Below are 22,197 nucleotides of genomic sequence, written 5' to 3' on the forward strand. Positions count from 1 at the left end.
CGAGAAATGGTATTTTTCTCAAGATCAGTATTAGGAAGAGCAAAGCTAGCTACTATAACTATAAACTCGAGGTTTTCAGTGACTTAACACAATAAAGTTTATTTCTGGTCACGTAACAGTATAAGGCTGGCGTTTGTGCTCAGTGGACAACTCTTCTCCAGGCTCCTTTCATCTGGTGGCTCTGCCTTAAGTCCTTCTCATCATCTGCATCCACCTGCCAGAAGGAAACAGAAGATGAATAAATATCTCTTCTCTTAAAAAGCCTTGGATTAGAAGTGTTCACACATTACATTTCTACTGATACAACATGCCTATTATTTTTATATGTTCACACCTAGATGCAAGAAGGAAGGACTAAAGCAGTGCCATTGTGGGATAAGGCATAGACTTCAATGGGCAGTTAGTTGGATCTTCCATAGTCTATCCCTCTGTCCTCCAGAATACCCTTCTTCCCAAGGGGGACAACCCAGCATCCCATGTAGTGCTATCGTTAACCCAAAGTCCAAGGATCTTTGGGTGATACATCCTCTCTCATCAGGTCTTTATATTGAATGCACAATGGTAATGAGGCTAGGACTATTAGAATACAAACTCCAGTTCAGAAAGGGAGGAGTGATAAAGGCACAGTGGTTTCTTGTGGCACTGGAAAACATTCTTATTTGACCTGGATTGTATTCCCTGTTTCATCCTATGGGCCTTTACTCAGCCACCTGGGAGGTTATTTCCTGTCTGCTAGCCTCAGACCACATCATTGCTGAACATTGGAGATCTAGGCTCTTCTGAGGGCCATAGAACTTTGAAGCTCCCTTTCTGTGCTGCAGATTTAGCACCTCAAAGATTATTTTAATGTCAAAGACCTTTTCAGATTAGGTCATGAATTCTTCGGCAGCACAACTGCCTCAAAAATGTAATAGGCTTCTAACTTATTTGCTTCCTCTTTGTTCCATATTCTAGTAAACCACACTCAAAGATCTTCTCTGATCTAGTTTGTAAATCTGCTTGCTTGCTCTCTTCCTCATCTGTCTCAAAGACCTTACTTCCTGCTGAGAATAAGCCAACTTGAGATATCGGCATCTTAGTTCTGTGACTACGTCTACCATAAGACTTTGTTTTCTACCACAGCCACCCACTCCCAAGATCAAATCCTTGTCCTTGTCATACCAGTAATTACCACCCTTCGTAATCTCAATTTCAAGCATCCCAATGTCTGACGATCTCAATCCCTCTAACATTCCAATTACAATCATTCCACCTCACCAGGACCTACAAACCCCTAATGTTAACCCCTTCACAGTATCCCTCAGTTCCCTCATGTTTTCATTTCCCTCTCTGTCTGACTTAGATTTCATGACACTTCTTTAAATTCACTCCCTTATATGAACCCTCAATTCCTTTGCCCAATCCCACATAGGTATACTTCCCTGGCAAAACTTCATCCCTAGCTAAGTGCAACTCTCTGTCTCTTCCATGCCTGAACTCAGGCAGCTGTGAGTTGTTGAAGAAAACATATATAATAGTTCTTTCGATTCAGAACCACTAATCTCAGTGGGCCCTTAGTGCTGTCCCACAGCCACGCTACAAAACCCTTGTCTCTTTACTAGCCTAACCTTCTAGAAAACAGTTTCACACCTTTTCCTCTTAAACCTCTAAGAACTCCTTCCCAATCTCTTTGTCATCCTCTGACTTTGCTTTCTATTTCACTGAGAAAGTATAAGCATTCAGAAGACAACTTTTAAAAGCTCCTACAGTAACATCCTTTTGCCTACCTGTCACCATTTATGTTCATATATTTGTTCAGCCTTTCCTGGTTATAATGTGGACGAACTGCCTGTGCTCCGAAGGTCAGCCCATCCATTTGGGCATTCCAATCTCTCATGCACTCAAGCACATCATTCCAGGAATTTTCTGGGTTTTTTTTTTTGTTTGTTTGTTTGTTTTACCATTTTTTCCCTCTTTACTATATCATCCCCATCAGTATACAAACATGCTGTTATTTCTTCTATCTCAAAAAATTTTCTCCTTGATCCCACACACCCCACCCTCCAGGTACTGCTCCATATCTCTGTACCTCTTTTTTGCAGAAGTCCTCAATAGAATAGTCTATATTCAATGTGTCTAAATCCTCTCTTCTCATTCAGGCTTTTACTCCTATTCCAGTTTTAAACCAATGGCCAATTCTTATGTCAACATTTATTTGATCTAACAGCACTGTTTATTCAAGCCCTCCTCCTTAAAACACTTTCTTGGCTTCTAAGACACAACATTCTTCTATGTTTCCTCCCAACTCTCTCACTATTCCTTGTTAGTCTCCTTTGCTGGTTTTTCTTCATCTTTCCAACATCTTGTAAATGTTGGCATTCCCTCCCATCACCAAGTTTAGTTCTTTTCAAAATCTACAGTTACTCTTTTGGCGATCTCATCTAGTCTTATGGTTTCAACATGATCTACATGCTGCCCTCCCTAATGTATATCTCCAGATAGGTCTGCTCCCTGCACTCCTGATCTTGATAACCAAACACCTATGCAATGTCTCTACGTGGATATTTAGTTAACATCTCAAATTTAACATCTCCAAAACTCAATTCCTAACCTCTGACTTCATCCTTTAAATTATTCTCCAACCTAGCGGTCTTCCCTCTTTCAGTTAAAGCCAGCTCCAAATACCATGGAATCATCCTTCAGTCCTCTTTTTCTCTTGCATTCATGTGTGAATCTTCAGCTAATTCCTCTGGTCTCCATTCAAAATATACCTGGACCAAACTACTTTTCACCATCTCTTCCTTTTTTTCAAAAAACCATCGTCTCTTTTCTAGATTAGTTCAATGACCTCTGACTGGTCTCTCTGACTCTATCCTTGCCCTAATTTCTTCCACTTACAGGCTCTTTTCTACCCAGCAGCCAGTATGATCCTATTAAATATGTCACATTTATGTTTCTCCTTTGTTCAGCCCTTCCCCCATAGCTTCCAAGTTACTGAGATTAAAAGCAAAGTCTTTTTTTTTTTTTTTAAGATTTCATTTATTTATTTGACAGAGATAGAGACAGCCAGCGAGAGAGGGAACACAAGCAGGGGGAGTGGGAGAGGAAGAAGCAGGCTCATAGCGGAGGAGCCTGATGTGGGGCTCGATCCCATAATGCCGGGATCACGCCCTGAGCCGAAGGCAGACGCTTAATGACTGCGCCACCCAGGCGCCCCTAAAAGCAAAGTCTTAACAATGGCCTTACAGGATCCTTCACTGTCCAACTTTGACTACATGTGCTGTTATTCTCTCTCTGCTCACTGCACTCGGGTTATATTACCCATCTGTTTCTGTGAAGGATCTAGGAGTGCCCCTGCCTCAGAGCCCAGTCTTTGCAATTCTCTCTTCCTAGAGTGCTCTTTCTCCAAATGACTATGGCTTGATCAATAGTCTTCACATGTTTCCTCAAATGTTACCTTTTTAGGGAGGCCTTCCTTGATTACCCATTTAAAACTGGAATCCTACTCAGCTACCTTTTAGCCTCTAGCCTTGTTTCTAGCCTTATTTTTCTCCATAGCACTTATTACCATCTTATAACAAACAATTTTACTTATTTGTTGTTATCCCTCTCTCCTCTACTAGAAAGTAAACAGCTTAAGGGCAAGGGTTTTTATCTGTTGTATTCACTACTGTGTTTCCAGTGCCTAGAACAGGCTCAGAGTAGGTAATCAATAAGTATTTGTTGAAGGAATAAATGAGTGAATTAATATCTTCCTACTCCCAGGCTAGGAAATTTTCCACTGTACAAATGCATCATTCCCATGATGAAACAAAAATATCTTTGTACATCATGTTTTTTATGTACCCATGTACATGTTATTTACATTTATGTAAAGTACACCATAGATTACTTACTAGATTATGCTTTTCTCATAGCAAATGTAGTGTTTTAACCTACAGTATAGCCCTTCTACTCACCAAATTCTGATTTATATTAAATGTTAAAGCTGTATGAATTGAAGACATAAAAATAATGATGAAGAACTACACTCAAAGCTCCCCCTTTGTGGTTACATAAAGAATCAGAAATGAGTCAGAATATATTTTAGCTGCCAGTAATGGAGACTTGCTTTTAAGTTGCCAGGCATACTAATGTATCTACTGATCCAAGCCATATTTTTATGCATTATGTTTTTTGTTAACTGCCAGCATAGTCCAGACATGTGTCACAAGCATTTAAAGGACAGACTGTGATCAATTAGGATATCCTACCTCAATGTGACCTTCATTTTTCGCTAATTATATGTTGATTGCTACTAATCAGCATCGTATTTGAAATGAACAAATTGGTCTGATAGAGGGAGAGAGTAAAGAGCAGTTGCTATATTGTATTTTAACAGCTCATTTGTGTCTGGAATGAAATTTGATGTGCTTCTCTTTCACAAACCACTTTTTGCCATTTTAATTACTTTCTTGTATATGCTGCATACACAGCACTTTTAATATGTAGTATACATTGTATGTGTGTGTATTTAGGAATACAGAAATTGTGGTCCCAACTCAGTAGTTCCTACTGTCATTTAAGGCCTGTGAGAGCATTAGTACTTTCAGTATTCGTTTTATAAATCCATTTAAATGCACCCAAGAGGGGAACTAGTGAAGTTATCTTTCAAAGCCATATAACTGCCAAAGTCTAAATGTAAAATATCTTCCAATATGTTAAAGGTTTACTCAATCAGCTTAGCTCAAATCAGAGTGAAATTTTGACATTTGCATTGATGATAACCTTAGCCTTCTTTTAAAAAATGTGAGCATGTTGGGGACTTTGAATGTCCCTAAACAGTTCTTTGGCTTTTGTAGAAAGATACCTGTGAAATTTCAGTATTTCCTCTAGAGGCGTGTGTGTGTGTGTGTGTGTGTGTGTGTGTGTGTGAGAGAGAGAGAGAGAGAGAGAGAGAGAATGCCTATGTTATATGAGAAACTGACAAAGAGAAAATACATATAGAGGCGTGAATGTGGAGACAGGTTGTTTGCCTTGTCAGAACTTCTAGAAGAAATTGGGCTGCTGCTGATGCTCCTACAAAGCAGTATTAACTGTGAGATTTGACGTATCCTTTTAGTTATCCACCTGCTACCTTAACTGTGGAGTTGACGCCAAATATTTTTGTGTACAGTGTAAGCATGACCCAAAGAATAGGAAAGAGATGTCAGCTCAGTGGCGGTGTTTTCACCTAGCTGCCAATGGATTGAGCTAGAATCTGGCCAGTGAGAAGTTAACAAAGTACAGAAGGGAGATGGAGCAAGTCAGAGCTGAGAAGGCTTTCGTAAAGAGGAAGTGAAGGTGGGGGAGAGAATGCATAAGGACTGCAACTCTCATGGCTTAACAGGATCTTTGTTTTTGTTTTTAATTACAAACAAAAACAAAACCAATAGAGTGTATCTTCTCAGATCCTGCTTTCTCTCTGCGCAGTTCCTCATTGGAATTCAGTCACTCCACAGTGGCTCTGTGGACTACTAGCACAGTGATCTGGTTTGGCATTAATAGGCCCCCTCAGGTCATTAATGTAAAATAATACTATTGGTGACCTCTCTGTCCACGTTTGGCGGGTGTTGTTGGTAAAAGATGATAATAATGATTGACTGCCACAAATAGCCCCAATTTTGTTAGTTTCTTATAGTAATAAATCCCCAATTATATTTTGAGAATTGTTGAGAATTCACTGGCACTAATAGTTATTAGTGGCATAAATTATCAATATTTAGAGCATTTTTAATGATCATTTTATTCATATATCAGAAAGGAAGCAAGATTCTAGTCCTGAAAATACATAAACTACGTGGGCAAAATTAATCTTGCAAAAATTAATCTTGCATTATACTCTCATCTACTAACTCAGGAACTAATAAGGAAATAATTTATTAAAAATCCATCACTGTCCTGAGGTAGTGATCACATGAATCTACACATGCTAAAATTGCATAGACCTGTACATGCGTGCATGCACACACATACATAAATGAGTGTATGGAAGACTGGCGAATGCTAACCAAGGTTAGTGGATGGTAACAATATCAATTTTTTGTTGTGATGTTGTTCTGTGATTGTGCAAGTTATTACCATTGGATAAAACTGGGGGGAATACGTTATTTCTCACAGCTGCAAATAGATCTACAATTATCTCAAAATCAGAAGTTAAAAACAAGTTTGTCATTGTACAACATCTTCTTGTCTTAACACAAATCATTATCAAAGGGCAAGGAGTAGAGATTGATAACTAGTACATGAAATTTTATTTTTTACATTAGAAAATTGATGTTTCTTAGATGGAAAATGGTGCTTTGCTCTTTATAGTGGTAGATAACTTAAAAGTCTAATCTTACAGCTAGTTCCTTGGTTTGTTCAACTCAGTTGAGTCCCCACCACTGTGTTTTCCTTTTCTTCATAGATCTGTGTCTCCAAGTGCCCAGAAAAATTTTTAACCTACATGGAAATACAGTTTGCGTACAGAACAAACAAACACTATTGGACATACTACAGTCAGTTCTGCAAATCCCCTTTTGTTAAGCCTGCAAAGGTATGTGTGTTTAAGCTTAAAACTAGAGAATAATTTAACTTTTGTTTCAATCTCAAGTGTAATGTGAGCATTTGTAATGGACAAGCTCCCAAATCATCTAGGAAATGATTGTGTGTTATTCCATTAAAACGCAAACGCACAGGTGCATACAAACTTACATGCACCATTTATAGCACATCATTGTATAGACTTCAGGTGTTTTGCAAGGCTCTTAAGTCTGGTAAGTTAGCTTTAACTATTCCCTGAAACCAACAAATTCTCTTCTTGGCTGAATTTTTTTAATATCAAGATCTAGGAGCTAATATCATTTCATTTTATTAATGTTACCATTTCATTAATGTGAAGGTGAAAATCCATGGCTACTTAGTAACAAGTAGAATTTTACTTCCAAACCCAACTTGATAATTATTCATTTTTTAAAAATCCTCAAACCCTACCTAGGTTTGAGACTTATAAAGGAACTCTAAAGCCCCATTATGTTAAAAAGTATTAATGGTTTCTAAGAGAAGATGCTATTTTTCCACAAAAAAAAAAATTTGAAGAATTAGAGATTCAGAATGTGACTAAGACATAGATACACACTTTCAAAGGTGTGTCTTGGCTTCATTGGGTCTGGTTTTATTGTTGATTTGATTGAATTACAGTTAGGATATTTTAGAGCATTTGTCAAATAAGTGTGTGGGATAATCTTAAAATCACTCTTATTAGGGCAGTAATATGAAATAATGGGATAATTATGGATTTAGATTTTCAAAGGACACAATTTTTATACTGAGAGTAGAAGTTGTTTGAACTTTGTTGAAATGTTAACATACTCTTCCTTCAATTTTAGACTCTCGCACAAGTCTTACTGGATGATGATTGTCCAACAGCAATTTTTCCAAGCAAACCATGTAAGTGGTTATTACTTATCTTAGAACGTATAATCATAAGAAGTTACTTAATTCAGTTCTCTTATTTCACTATTGACAAAATTGAAGCTAAGAAGAGTTGAACGACTGGCCCAGTGTCCCAGAGTTAATTAAGAGGAAGCCAAAGCTAAAGCCCATTCTCCTGACTTCAGCCAAAGATATTTCCACTGGAGCTCTGTTAGTTTTGAGCTTTTGCTGCATCAAGATGCACAGAAAAGATTAAAGATTGATTTTAAAAGCCCAGATTGATTATTTGGTGCTCTATGAGCACACGTAAGCACACACAGACATAATCTTGCACACTTACCCCTGAATTCAGCCAAAGAGTTTGTTCAGAAGTTGCCTGGGGCATGATGGTGGGACATAAACTTGTCTTATAATTTGAAATACTTATGTATCTCTTAAAGGAATCAGTATTTTATATTTTTAAGAGTTATAAATTTTACTTAAAGTTTACATAAACTTTAACTTTTTTTTTTTTTAAAGATTCTATTTATTTATTCGACAGGATAGAGACAGCCAGCGAGAGAGGGAACACAAGCAGGGGGAGTGGGAGAGGAAGAAGCAGGCTCATAGCGGAGGAGCCTGATGTGGGGCTCGATCCCACAACGCCGGGATCACACCCTGAGCCGAAGGCAGACACTTAACCACTGTGCCACCCAGGCACCCCATAAACTTTAACTTTTTAAAAAAGAAAATGAAATAATCACTAATTTCCCATTCCTACAAATTTAATCCTAACTCCAGAGAAATAACTTTACATAAATATGCCCATCACAATGCTATTCAGAAGAACCAAAAAGAAAGAAAAAAAGAAAGGAAAAAGAAACACTCTCATGTCCAAGAGCAAGAAAGTGCTTAAATAAATTATGATGTATTCACTAAATGAAATATTTTAGAATATTAAATAGAAGTATTAGATAGTATAATGTTAAATAAAAAGCTATATGCATTATATTGACCAGCATGTATAAATTAAACAAAAAAAGCTATTCAAAGAAAAATATTGCAAAGAAATATGCCAAAATAGTATGGATGTTTTGGAGATGGCAAGACTGTGGGCATTTTCTCTCTTCTTTCTTCTTTTTTCTATTGGAGTAGAAAGCCGGATACCATTTTCTATTTGAGTAGAAAGTCGGGTACCATTGAAGTAGCTACCACGAAACACAATGCCTTACGTGCCTCTCTCCCTTTTCTTTGGGTCATTGAGGACCCTGAAGTAAAGATGTACATCTTGCAAGTAACTGCATTTTGCCAGGAAGCCCTGGGCAACCAATGTCAACAGCCAAGAGCAATGTTACAAAAAGATAAAAATGATTCCTTAGTCACTGAAGATATAATAGGCATAAGAATATAAGACATCCCTGCCCTTACCAGTATACTTTGGTTAAATCACACAATAAAAAACGTACACTGGGGATACAAAAATGAATAAGGCACAGTCCCTCACAGTATAGTAAAGGAGACATTACGGTAAACATAACAATCAACTTGTATTCATTCCCCCATTAGGTGATTAAGTTTACTACTTAATGGACTAGTATTCAGCTAATAAAATTCACTTATTAAATTGTTTACCAAAGGAAATAAGTAATATTAAAAGAAAGAAACGAGGGAAAACCCTGCGTTTATTTTATGGTTATGATGCTCAAAAAATTTCTTGTAGAAGAAAGACTAGAAGGTAATTTATCTAAAATGTTAGAGTTCATTGTGGGTGATAGGACTATGTATTGTTTTGTATCTTCCTTCTTTTCTCTACTTTCCAAATATATAATGAACATATTTAGTCATTGGAACTAACTGATTGGATGAAATTGCCCAGAACAAGGTTGGAGGACTCTGTAGGTGGAAACAGTCCTTAAGAAGTGGCAAGGGAAAGAACGCACAGGAAAGCTAAAGGGAGGGTAGGAGAGAACCTGGGCATGTAAGCCAAAGGAAGAGAGTTTCAAAAGGGAGGGGTTGTCCACCATGTCAAAGACTCAGAAAAGTTAACTCAATTAACAGCAAATATTTACTGAGTTCCATGTACCAAACACTGTGCTAGGTAATGGGTTCAAGCAGGATGGACTAAACGATACTTGGAGGTTTTGGCTGTTAGAAGATTATTGGGATCACTGGGAGACAGTTTCCTTGGAGTGTTGGGAGCAGCATGTGATTGGATTGAAGGGAATAGAAGCAGCTGGTAGAGACGACTTTGTCAAATTTGCCAGGGAAGAACCGGAAAAAGATGAGGAAGATACTGGAGGAACCAGCCATATTTTAAGTGCTACAGAGGATGGAGGTAGGTAGACAGGAGATCATTTTAAGCCCAAAAAGGAAAGGCTTGGTAAAGACCTATTTCTTCTTTCCCTATATCAACTGGTTTAATATTCTCAAGTTTAAATTCCCTGAAAACCCATGCAATCTGTGATGCTTCTTATAAGAAAAAATATAAAAATGATCCACTTCTGATTTCTCTTCCCTCTTGATTTAAAATTGGGGTTTTAAAATACTTTTAGTAATACAGATTTGTGAAGAGACAAGGATTCTATTTAATCAAAATAAGTGCGTAGAAGATTGAACAGTGAGGTAACTCTTCTGAGAAATTATACTAGTCTACAAAATGTGGGCCGTTTGATAACTTGAGAATTTCAATTTCCAGCCCCTCCAAAAAACCAGGTAAATGAGAATGCTGGAAGGGAGACAAATTATTAAGACTTCACAAATAAAAATTCAGTTCTCTTAGTAGCCTGAACTTTGAGCTTGTTCTTATTTTTCAAGGAATTATTCACTAATTTCCAGTTTTCAAGGTTTCACTCAAAGAGTATCTAAGATTTTTTGTTTTTCGAAAGTAAATTCAGGGCTCCTGGTGGCTCAGTCGGTTAAGTGTCTGCCTTCAGCTTAGGTCGTGATCCCTGAGTCCTGGGATGGAGCCCCGCATCAGGCTCCCTGCTCAGCTGGGAGTTTGCTTCTCCCATTTTTCTGCCCCTCCTCACTGCTCATATGCCCTCCCTCTCTCCTCTCTCACCTTCAAATAAATAAATAAAATCTTAAAAAAAGAAAGTAAACTCAGTCATACAAGTAAATGTAGCCTTTTTATTAAAATGTTTTTACCACGTGAGATATGTTATCAGTGTTACTCTTTTAAAATCTGTGCTGTGCATCTTACTTACTGGCTACTTGATGAATATACCTAAGTGTAAAATAATCAACAAGTTCAGAGTATAGCTTCAGATTGTGATCATACTTGCTTTCTACATCTGTCTTAGAACCATCAGAAAATCTTCTAACCATCAAGTAATGGGCAATTATCTATGTTGAGCAATATGTTTATACATTGTCTAGCAAGAATTTTATTATAAATAAAAAGCTTAAGAAAGGGAGAATATCACATAGGAAGAAGTAGAAAAATGATTACCATAATTTTATTTTTATTTTTTACAGTTCTCCAGAGATGTTTCCCTGACTTCACTACTAAAAATGGCACTTTGACAGTAGGAAATAAGACAACATTTGAAGATGGAAATGGAAAGACAAGAAATGCTATAGAACTCAGGACAGCTGCAAAGTATGTTTACATTCTTATTTTCAGTTTGGATGCATCCTATTACTGTACACAAACTAAAGCTTCATTAGGTTGAGAGTTATAGAGGAAGAATTATGCACTGTTATGAAATATACATGTCACCGTGGATTGAAGAACTTGGTGTGTGTTTGTGAAGAGAAACAGGTAAAGGAGAAACCAAAGTGAATTAGAAAGTGCAATGATGTTCTTTTAAAATGGTTAAAACTTTCATTATCAACAGGTATAGAAATGGGATCTCAGTAAACATACTGAAAGACCTTAATTGTTGAATGAACACAATAAAAAGATGCTTTTTAAATCACCATTCAAAAAAAAAATGAAACTGCCAGATGTCTTAAAGGGAAGAAGGCCTTAAGAAAGGTGAGACAAGCATGGTAATGCTGTCTCAGGACCGTATCAGTTTCTGCGTACTAACTACAGTGAAGTCCATTTACTCTCTCTCGGTGTACACATCATGATGTGGATGGGTACGCTCACATGTGTGAACAAACACAGAGTATCGTTGTGTAGCTCAGCTGTTGAATTAAAAGTGAAACATAAAGACATTCTAATAACGTTTTTCTCTTCCTTGAGTTTAGCAGTCCAAGGAGAATACTACAGGTCCTGCATATTTAAAATATAATAACAACATGGATGGATTTCACAAATATAAAGCTATGTGAAACTACAGAATAATAGTACAAGTGCAGTTCCATTGCTAGAAAAATTCAAAACCAAGCACAACTAAATTAAATTAGCCTGTGATGCATATGTAAGTGGTAAACCTGAAAAAACTAGGAAATTATTATCACAAAAGTCAGGATTGTGGTTACCTTGGGGAGGAGGGGCTGTCGTAACTGGGGCACATGGGGAAAGGGACAACAGTGCTGTAGCTACATAGTGCCCTCACTTTGATAATTCACCAAACTGGACACTAGTGATTCCTGCACTGTTCTGTATGTGCCCCGTGGTGCCTTCCTGCTACCCAGCTGTCAGAGGATTAGAAAAGGGAATTAAGGATGATGTTCTTTCTTGACTCTATGGATTTTTGTAAGCTAAAAACTGATCTTATTTAAATTCATTTCTTACAGTGAGATTTCTGCAATATTGAGGACATGTCACATTCATTGAAAAGGGATCTGTTCACCATTCTTGAAAGCCACGTTCTCTGTGTGTGTAGCTATAGCCGCCTTGGTAGTCTACCAGAGTGACATCTCACATGTTGTTGTGGCTGGGGAAAGAGTGACTCTTGATAAATGGTTTCTAAAAATATGTTTTGAACAGCAGCTTGCAAAACCCCTTTTATCATAACAAGAACATTTCTGTTTAGTGGTAGTTAAAATAATTGATTTTTCCTTCTTTGAATTCAGTCGTGTCAATAAAATCCTTGATGCAAGGGCAATTGGAATGAAAGTATTTGAAGACTATGCAACAACTTGGTATTGGATTCTCATGTAAGTGCAAACGTTATTTCTTCTCCAGCCCCATTTTATCCTTGTAGAACACTTTCTTCAAATTGCCCATTCAAGGCGCCTGGGTGGCTCAGTTGGTTAAGCCTCTGCCTTCAGCTCAGGTTGTGATCCCAGGGGTCCTGGGATCCAGCCTGCATCAGGCTCCCTGCTCAGTGGGGAGCCTTCTTCTCCCTTTCCCTCTGCCCCCCTGCCTTGTGCTCTCTCTCTCTTTCTCTCAAATAAATAAAGTCTTAAAAAAAATAAGAATAAAATCAGCTTTTGTGTAATTTATGAAGACTTTCTTGACTTCTCCAGATATAATTACTTTTTCCCTCTGTGTTCCTCCTACCCACATGTGTATACACACGTGCACACACGCACACACACACACACACACTAATACACCTGTATATACACACACAGACCTATCATCTATATAGCACCTAGAGTTTTATATGTTATTCACCTGGCTCTTTTTCTCTGATAAACCATGAATTCTTTGCCATGGTAACTATGTCTAACTCATCTCTATTTTTGTAACTCCTAGTGTGGTCCTTGAAACATAGAAGATGCATAGAAAATGTGGGTTCAAGGAGCAGTAATAAAACCACTAGGGGAACAAGATAGATATATTCAACTGTATGATGCTTAATAAAGTCAAAATTATTTTGTGTGTAAAATACCAGTGACTAGTTTGTAGAGCTGTAAAACTAAATAGTGTTTTTTGAGATTTTACTCATTTCGATGCTTTGTCTTAAACACAATAATTATTTTCAGTGCATATCAGTATTTCAGGATCTCTCTCCACACCAGAGATTGTAGTCTACACCTGACAGTAGTCAAACTGGTTCCTCTATTGTCAAACTCAAATATCATTAGATAACTTGCACATTTCTTCTTTATTTTGGCGTTTAAGCTATTATTTGAAAAAGTATACATTATGATAGACCTTCCTGTTTACCTCACTCCCAACACACAATGAAACCCTCTCCACCCTGGCACCACTCACACCACTAGAATATAAACACTCTCTTTATTTTCGACTCTTCTGTTCTCCATCTATCCCATAAATATAAAGCCAAGACTAATATGCTGTGACTTAGTTTATTCAGTTAGAATTTTATGCAGGAATTAAAAACACAGAGAATGAACAGCTGTATTTCTTTTCTTCCCTCTGACCTTTTTGAATATTCCTCTTGGACTGTGCCATAGAATAATCCTTCAACCATATTGAATATTTAAGCATTAAAGTGTCTGTGATTTTAGTAGGGAATGGCTTCTGGAGTTGAAAGCATAGGCTCTGCAAGAATGTGACCTTAGAAGTTACTCTTGGGGCACCTGGGTGGCACAGCAGTTAAGCGTCTGCCTTCGGCTCAGGGCGTGATCCCAGTGTTCTGGGATCGAGCCCCGCATCAGGCTCTTCTGCTATGAGCCTGCTTCTTCCTCTCCCACTCCCCCTGCTTGTGTTCCCTCTCTCGTTGGCTGTCTCTATCTCTGTCAAATAAATAAAATCTTAAAAAAAAAAAAGTTACTTTCATACAATGCTGTCATCTATCCATTGACAGCAATTAAGATTTTTTTTAAAAAAAGATAATACTTAGAGACTATAAACTTAGTAAATATACCAGGCAATGTTTCTGTTTGGAAACTTAGAGCATTGGAGGTATCATTTCTTAATGGAAGTGTCTAAATTTCTAATCTTAATGAATTCTGTTTAATGAAATTACCTAGAAGAATTCAATATGGATTTAACCTGGATATATGGGCTGGGGGGAGAAGTCTCTCTAGTATCTCAGTCAAACTCCAGGAAAAAATTAAAACAACAACAAAAAAAAACAGTCATGCTGCTGATTGCTTGATAAAGTCATATGGCCCAGGAGATACAGAAGCTGTATCATGGCTCCATACAATGGCCCACAGATCACTGAGGACCTGAAATAGATGTCTGGTGATGTCAGACAGCACAAATTATTAAAGGTAATTAGACCATAATAATGACTACAAAATCATGGATTCAGGAACTATGTGGGGCAATTATTTTTCTTTTCTGCCCTAAGACTGCTCACTTACTTCTAGATAGTTCTGTTGTATAAGGTTTCCTTCTGTTAATATCATGGATATGTTTAATAATTTATCACTTAGACACGTGGAGGGAAAAAAAATATGGCATGGCAACTGTGGCAGATAGGCCAAAATTGTAGATTGGAAGAATTGTGTTTTTCTTTGAACAGTAGTTGCTACCGGCCTTCTGTTTACCCAGGTACACAAATACTGACTCAGGTATGAAGTTCCCAATGGTCCTGATCTTTCATATGAAAGCCTTAATAGGAACTATTGTTTGTACTTTTTAATATTATCAATATTTCTATAGCCAGCTAAAATAAAATAATCTGAGAATTATTTTGAATAGAAAATGTTGTCTTGCTGTTCACTTTATGTTACGTTTAACACACTTGACCCCTGCGTGTGTCGTATGCTCTTTCCTCCAGTGGCCTGACTGTCGCCATGCTCCTTAGTTGGATGTTTGTGATACTCCTGAGGTTCATAGCCGGAGTCCTCTTCTGGGTCTTCATGGTGGGTGTGATTGGAATTATAGGTTATGGTAGGTATTGCCCTTCTTTAAAATTACTAAATATAAAAATAGTCCTTTTCTTTTCAGTTGCCATTATCAATTACCCGAAACCGTTTAACTTGCGGTGAATTTATTTACTCCCCCCCCAAAGTGTTAAATTGAGAAAAATTATTTAATTTTGCATATATTATTTCTCCAACTTTTATCTTCTTTTTCTTGAAGAAAAAGTGCTATCCAAATGTTCTACCCTCTTTCCTTACTGACCTTTGCTCCCATGCCTCATGGTTATTAAGAAGGAGGTAAAAAGAACACCATTTAGGTTAATGAAAAACATTTCAGAAAACTTATTTTATTCCTTTAACTTTTCTGTCTGATCAAAGGCTGGATCTGTATAGTTACAGAAGTGTGATCTATTTTTCTCTTTCAATTTAGTAATTTTAATCCAGGTCCTGTCACACTTTCTTATAACTGACCAGTACTCCATAATGAGGCATCACCCTCTAGCGGCAAGTATTCTGAATTACACTCTTTGGGTGGAGAGTTACTTTATATCCAGGTTGAAATCTAACCAGTAACCCAGTTCCCTCAAAAGCAGTACAGATACAGTGCGAGCACCAAAAAAGGAACTAAAGTTTCTCTCAAGGAACAGTATAGCATTTATGGCAGCTTCCTTCAGAGTGCTAATAAACATAGGGGCCAATATTTGAATGTTTGTGAGGTTTCTATTCCAGAGTAATTTCCCCTTCAGTACTATTTGGATTGACAATGCAGTTTTATGGTAGCAGACACCAAAAATAGCAATTTCCTATTATTGTCACCCTTTGAAGAAGAGCTTTACACATATATCAGCGTAAGGATGCAGTTGAATCCCCAGGTTCTGAGTTAGCCTGAACTCTAATCCCAGCTCCGTAACATGTAACTGAGGCACTTTGGAAATGCTTCCTAATGATTAGAAGACCCAGTTTCCTTATCCATAACATCAGCACAGTAATGGTATATATCCCCATCTCACAAGATTGTGAGGATTAACTGAGACAATGAGTATAAAGCTCTTAGAACAGTATCTGAAAAACAATAAACACTCAATATGTGTTGGTTTATTGTTACTATCCCCCTTGTTATCCTCAATAGGTTTCTAGACAGTTTCAGGTCTCTTCAGGGTCTCCTTACTGGCTCCTTCTGTGCAGCTGCATGTGAAAAGGTTGGGTCAGTCTGGTGGAGGAACATAAGAGCTGCTACTGCTTAATCGAAGACTCCCAAGAAAGCTTTTTGTTTAAAAGTCTTTTGTGTATGTTTCTGCTTGGAGCTTGAAATAAACTCTGCCCTTTACTACTATCGAGCCTGGGCATGTGATTCAGTCACTCTCTTATTGTCATCAAGAAGGGAAAGACAGTAAAGTCTGCTATTGATTTCAGTGACTTGTCATAAGGAGCAAAAAAAATGTGAGATTGGCTATAGTGCGAGTTTGACAGTGGCAAGAGGGAGAGAGATGGTCAATATATCACAAATACAGGTGAAAAAACCAATTTCAGCTCCCTGTTGACTCTCTAGGTAGTGCTAACTCAGCGGTTAATGGTGTGGCAAATCAGCTTAAAGCCATTCATTGGCTGGGGAAATGTCCAGTTAGATTGAGAATTATAACACTGTATAACTGACCTCTGCTACTATCTTGGACAACTGACTTCCTCCATATCATGGAAGACCAATCATTTCCTACTAATAGCAGCTTAGTTACTAGGGCAAACGACACACTGAGCAGAGGAACAGCCAGGCTGTTTGTGGGCAAGTGGCCTTGAACATCAGTGGAACAATTCTTATTGACAAGAACAAGTTAAGATTTATATAGGAGAGATCAGAACAGTGGGGTTACATGCATGGATTTGGAGATTGAAAAGACACAGATTCATTGCATATTACTGTGTGATCCTCTGCAAGCACGCAGTCTAATAGTTTCTTCAACTATACAATAGGATTCTATGAATATTTTTTTAAATAATGTACATAAAGACCTTTGAAAGCTACCTAGCACCTAGTAATTGTTCAGTAAAAAGTCTCAGTTGTAGTTGTTAACACAGGAATGGATGTTGAATTTTCTCAAATGCTTGTCCTGCATCTCTTGAGATTATTATATGATTTTTATCTTTCATTTCATTAATGTGATGTATCACGTTTATTGATTTGTGGATGCTGAACCATCTTGCATCCCTGGAATAAATCCCATGGTGTATGATATTTTTAATGTACTGTTGAATTCAGTTTGCTAATATTTTGTTGAGGATTTGTACATCTATGTTCATCGTGGGTATTGGACTGTAGTTCTCTTTTCTTGTGGTTTCTTTATCTGATTTTGGTATCAGGGCAATTCTGGCCTTGTAGAATGAGTTCGGAAATGTTCCCTCCACTTCTGTTTTTTTGGAAGAGCTTGAGAAGGATGGTATTAATTCTTTGAATTTTGGTAGACTTCTCCAGTGAAGCTTTCTGGTCCTGGCCTTTTGTTTGTTGGGAGATTTTTGATTACTGATTCAATCTTCTTACTAGTAATTGGTCTGTTCAGATATTCTGTTTTATCATGATTCAGTCTTGGTAGGTTGTATCTTTCTCGGAATTTATCCATTTCTTATAAGTTGTTGAATTTGTTGGCATGGTATAGTTGAACCTTGAACACCATGGGTTTGAACTGCATATGTCCACTTATATGCAGATTTTTAAAAATTAAATACAGTACTGTAAATTTTATTTTTCTTATGTTCTTAATATTTTCTTTTTTGTAGCTTACTTTTTTATAAGAATACATAATACATATAGCATACTAAGTAGTAAGCGTTATTGTTAAGTGTTAACTGCTTGAGGTATCAGTAAGGCTTCCGGTCAACAGTTGGCTATAAATAGTTAAAATTTTGGGGAGTCAAAATTTATATATGGGTTTTTGACTGCGTTGGGGTGGGCAGCCCAAAACCCCTGTTGTTTAAGGATTGACTATAGTCTCTTATCCTTTGTATTTCTGTAGTATCAGTTGTGACCTCTCATCTTTCACTTCTGATTTTGAGTCTTCTCTTTCTTGGTGAGTCTAGCTAAACACTTGTCCGTTTTTTTTGTCTTTTCAAAGAACCAGCTCTTAGTCTCATTGATCTTCTATATTGTCTTTTTAGTCTCTATCTCATTTATTTCTGTTCTAATCTTTGTAATTTCCTTCCTTCTAACTTTGGCTTTCATTTGTTCTTTTCTTTATACCTCAAGGGAGGTATAAAGTTAGGTTGTTTGAGACTTTTCTTGTTTCTTGAGGTAAACCTGTGTCCTTATGAACTTCCCTCTTGAACTGCTTATACTGTGTACCTCAAATTTTGGTATATTTTCATTTTCATTTGTCTCAAGGTATTATTTCCCTTTTGATTTCTTCTTTGACCTATTGGTTGCTCAGTAACATGTTGTTTAATCTCCACATATTTGTGAATTTTCCAGTTTTCCATATGTAATTAATTTCTAGTTTCATCTATTGTGGTCAAAGAAGATACTCAATATGATTTCATTTCTCTTAAATTTATTAAGACTTGTTTTGTGGCCTAACATATGATCTGTCCTTGAAAATACTCCATGTGCACTTGAGAAGAATATGTATTATGTTGGTTTTGGATGGAATGTTTTATATACATCTGTTAAGTTCACCTGGTCTAATGTGTTGTTTAAGGCTGATGTTTCCTAACTGATTTTCTGTCTGGGTGGTCTATCCATTTATAATAACATTTACGGTTGCATCAGAAGAATAAAATAACTAGGAATAAATTTAACAAAGGAGGTGAAAGTCCTATGTGTTGAAAACTATAAAACACTAATAAAAGAGATTGGAGAAGACACAAATAAATGGAAAGATATGCTGTGCTCATGGATTAGGAGAATAAATATTATTAAAATCTGTATACTACCCAAAGTAATCTACAGATTCAGTGCAATCCCTATCAAAATTCAAATTGCACTTTTAAAATAAGTAGAACAGAAAATCCTAAAATTTGTATGGAACCACAAAAAAAAAAAAAAAAAAAAAAAAACACAAAACAAAACCAAAAAGCCAAAGCAATCTTGAGAAAGGAGAACAAAACTGGAGGTATCACATGCCCTGATTTCAAACTATATTACAAAGCTATAGTAATTAAAACAGTATGGCACTGGCATAAAAACAGACACATTGATCAATGGAATGGAATAGAGAGCCCAAAAATAAACCCATTCATATATCAATTTATGACAAAGGAGCCAAGATAAACAATGGAAAGGACAGTCTCTTCAATAAGTTGTGTTGGGAAAACTGGAGAGGCACATGAGAAAGAATGAAACTGGACCACTATCTTACAGCATAGTGTATGACTCAAAATGGATTAAATACTTGAATGTAAGACCTGAAGCCATAAAACTCCTAGAAGAAAACAGAGGCAGTAAGCTCCTTCATACAGTTCTTGGCAATGATTTCTTTTAATATGACCTACAAATCACAAGCAATAAAAGCAAAACTAAATAAGTGGAGCTACATAATCTACAAAGCTTCTCAACAGCAAGGAAATCCCTCAACAAAATGAAAAGACAACCTATTGGATGGGAAAAAATATTTGCAAATCACGTATCTGATGAGCTAATATAAAGAATTCACACAACTTAGTAGAAAAAAGGTAAAATTAAAAAAAATCAAACACCCAACTTAAAAATGGGCAGAAAATCTGAACAGACATTTTCTCAAAGAAAACCTATAGATGGCCAACAGTTAGATGAAAGGTACTCAACATCACTATTCATCAAGGAAATGCAAATCAAAACCACAATATGATAGCACCTCATACCTGTTAAAATACCTATTATCAAAAAGACAAGAATTAAGTGTTGGCAAGGATGTAGAGAAAAATGAACCCCTGTGCACAATTGGCAGGAATGTAAATTGGTTCAGCCACGATGGAAAACAGTATGGAAGTTCCTCAAAAACTTAAAAATAGAAATACCATCTGATTCAACAAGTCCACTTTTGGGTATTTACCTGAAGAAAATGAAAACACCAACTCAAAAAGGTATATGCACTCCCGTGTTCATCGTAGTATTATTTACAATAGCCAAGATATGGAAACAACCATCAATGGATGAATAGATAAAGAAATTGATTTAACAAATGGATTTAAAAGAATGAAACCTTGCCATTTGTGACATGAATCTCTAGAGTATTATCCTAAATGAAGTAAGTCAGACAAAGAAAAATACCATATGATTTTACTTATGTGTGGAATCTAAAAAACAAACAAGCACAGAAACAGACCCATAAATATAAAGAACAAATTGGTGGTTTCCAGAGGGGCGGGGAGTGGGGGAGCTGGGTGAAATAGGTGAAAGAGATTAAGAGGTACAAACTTCCAGTTACAAAACAAGTCATGGGGATGCAAAGTACAGCATAAGAAATATAATCAATAATTTTGTAATAACTATATACAATGACAGATGGTAACTATACTTTCCCTTGAGTGTTTTGTAATGTATAGAATTGTCAAATCACTGTTGTGCTAATATTATATTGTATGTCAACTATATTTCAATTAAAAATTAAGAATATAAAATTTAAAAACTAAGCTCATAGATACAGAGAACAGATGAGTAGTTGTCAGAGGTGAGAGGTTGGGGGGGTGGGTGGAAGAAATTGGTGAAGGGGATATAAATTTATTTAAAATCATTAACCAAAAGAAAGCTGCAGTTGCTATGTTAATCAGACAAAACAGACTTTAATATAAAAAGCATTATTAGAGCTAGAAGGGATTTAATTTGCTTAAAAGGTATACCAATTCTAAACATATATGAATCTAATAAAATAGATTGTATACATCTAATAAAATAGACTCAAAATTCATAAAATTATAAGGATAAATCACTTAAAAAACTTGTATGAGTTATAACTCTCCCTTAGGGGAGATTTCAACAAATCTTTCTGTTAAAATAAGAAAATCATAGGCACAAAATTCAGAATAATTATTCTTTGGTGAACAGAGGCAGGGAGGTATGATAAAAAGAAAAAAATTTATTTTGCTTAATTAGAGCAAACTTAAGATCATAAAATCTTAAACTAGGTGATGCATCCATATGTGTTGATTTGACTATATGTTTTAAAACTTAAATCTGTTATTACATATAATTTTGTATGTATCAAATATTCCAAAAGCATTTTTGTTTTAAAGATGTATTTATTTTAGAGAGTGAGTGATAGGAGGGGCAGAGGGACGAGGAGAGAGAGAATCCTCAAGCAAACTCCCCGCAGAGCACAGAGCCCAATATGGGCTCTATCCCAGGACCCTGAGATCATGACCTGAGCCGAAATCAAGACTTGGCCACTTAACTGACTGAGCCACCCAGGTGCCTCCCAAAAGCATTTTAAAAAGTACGCTGAAAAAGCAAGGCCTGAAAGAGATTTGTCTTATATCTCTTTGAGAAACAAATGTCCCTTCTAATCTAGTCTTGCCTTTCTCCATGGACCTCACTCTCTTATCTTTTTCTAGGGAAAAAACCTGTTAGTTTATAGTTGGGGTTTAAAAAGCAGTTTTTCTCATTATTCTCATTTGCAGACTCATTGGTCATAAAAATAAACTCCTTAATTTTTGTTTTTTTTTTCTTTACTCTCACTTTGTCTAGATCATGTGAAAAGTCACTATGCAGTCTGATGGGCACCTGGGTGGCTCAGTCAGTTAAGCATCCGACTCTTGGTCTCAGGGTCGTGAGATTGAGCCCTGCATCAGGCTCTCCTTCAGGAGGGAGTCTGCTTGGGATTCTCTCGGTCCCTCTGTCCCTCCCCCCACTTGTTCTCCCTCTCCCTCTTTCTCTCTCTCTCATAAATTAATCTTTTTAAAAAATTCATTATACAGTCTGAAATGTAGTGTCCTAGGGAAATCTAGTTAGTCCGTATTTACTTTAGCAGGACACAGTCTTTGATAAGAACATGCATTAGGTAATTCCATGAAGACATGACTTTACCAAAAACATTTTTTTAATTCAAAAGCATTTTTTCAACTTAAATGATTTTTACAAATTTGCTTTTTACATTGACTGTATATTGTGCTTCAGATTTTAAAAGGTATAACGTCTATACAGTGAAATTTCCTTCTTGTTCTATTCCTTGGTCGGTTAAGTTTCCTTCCCTGGAAGTAAAAAATACATTGCTGTGTATCCTT

The 22,197-nt window shown here is 36.6% G+C and overlaps 1 protein-coding gene across 1 annotated transcript in view; it reads left to right on the plus strand.

Annotated features, from left to right (window-relative positions):
* Nucleotides 1–22,197, plus strand: part of SLC44A5 (solute carrier family 44 member 5) — a 200,424-nt gene that overhangs the window by 146,863 nt on the left and 31,364 nt on the right. Inside the window, exons 6-10 of the mRNA XM_008690825.1 lie at nt 6,407–6,535; nt 7,368–7,428; nt 10,870–10,993; nt 12,361–12,444; nt 14,931–15,043. Coding sequence (XP_008689047.1) covers nt 6,407–6,535; nt 7,368–7,428; nt 10,870–10,993; nt 12,361–12,444; nt 14,931–15,043 — 511 coding nt within the window. The remainder of the gene's footprint in view (nt 1–6,406; nt 6,536–7,367; nt 7,429–10,869; nt 10,994–12,360; nt 12,445–14,930; nt 15,044–22,197) is intronic.

Source organism: Ursus maritimus, unplaced genomic scaffold (genome assembly GCF_017311325.1).
Source record: "Ursus maritimus isolate PB19 unplaced genomic scaffold, ASM1731132v1 scaffold_12, whole genome shotgun sequence".
Lineage (NCBI taxonomy): Eukaryota > Metazoa > Chordata > Mammalia > Carnivora > Ursidae > Ursus > Ursus maritimus.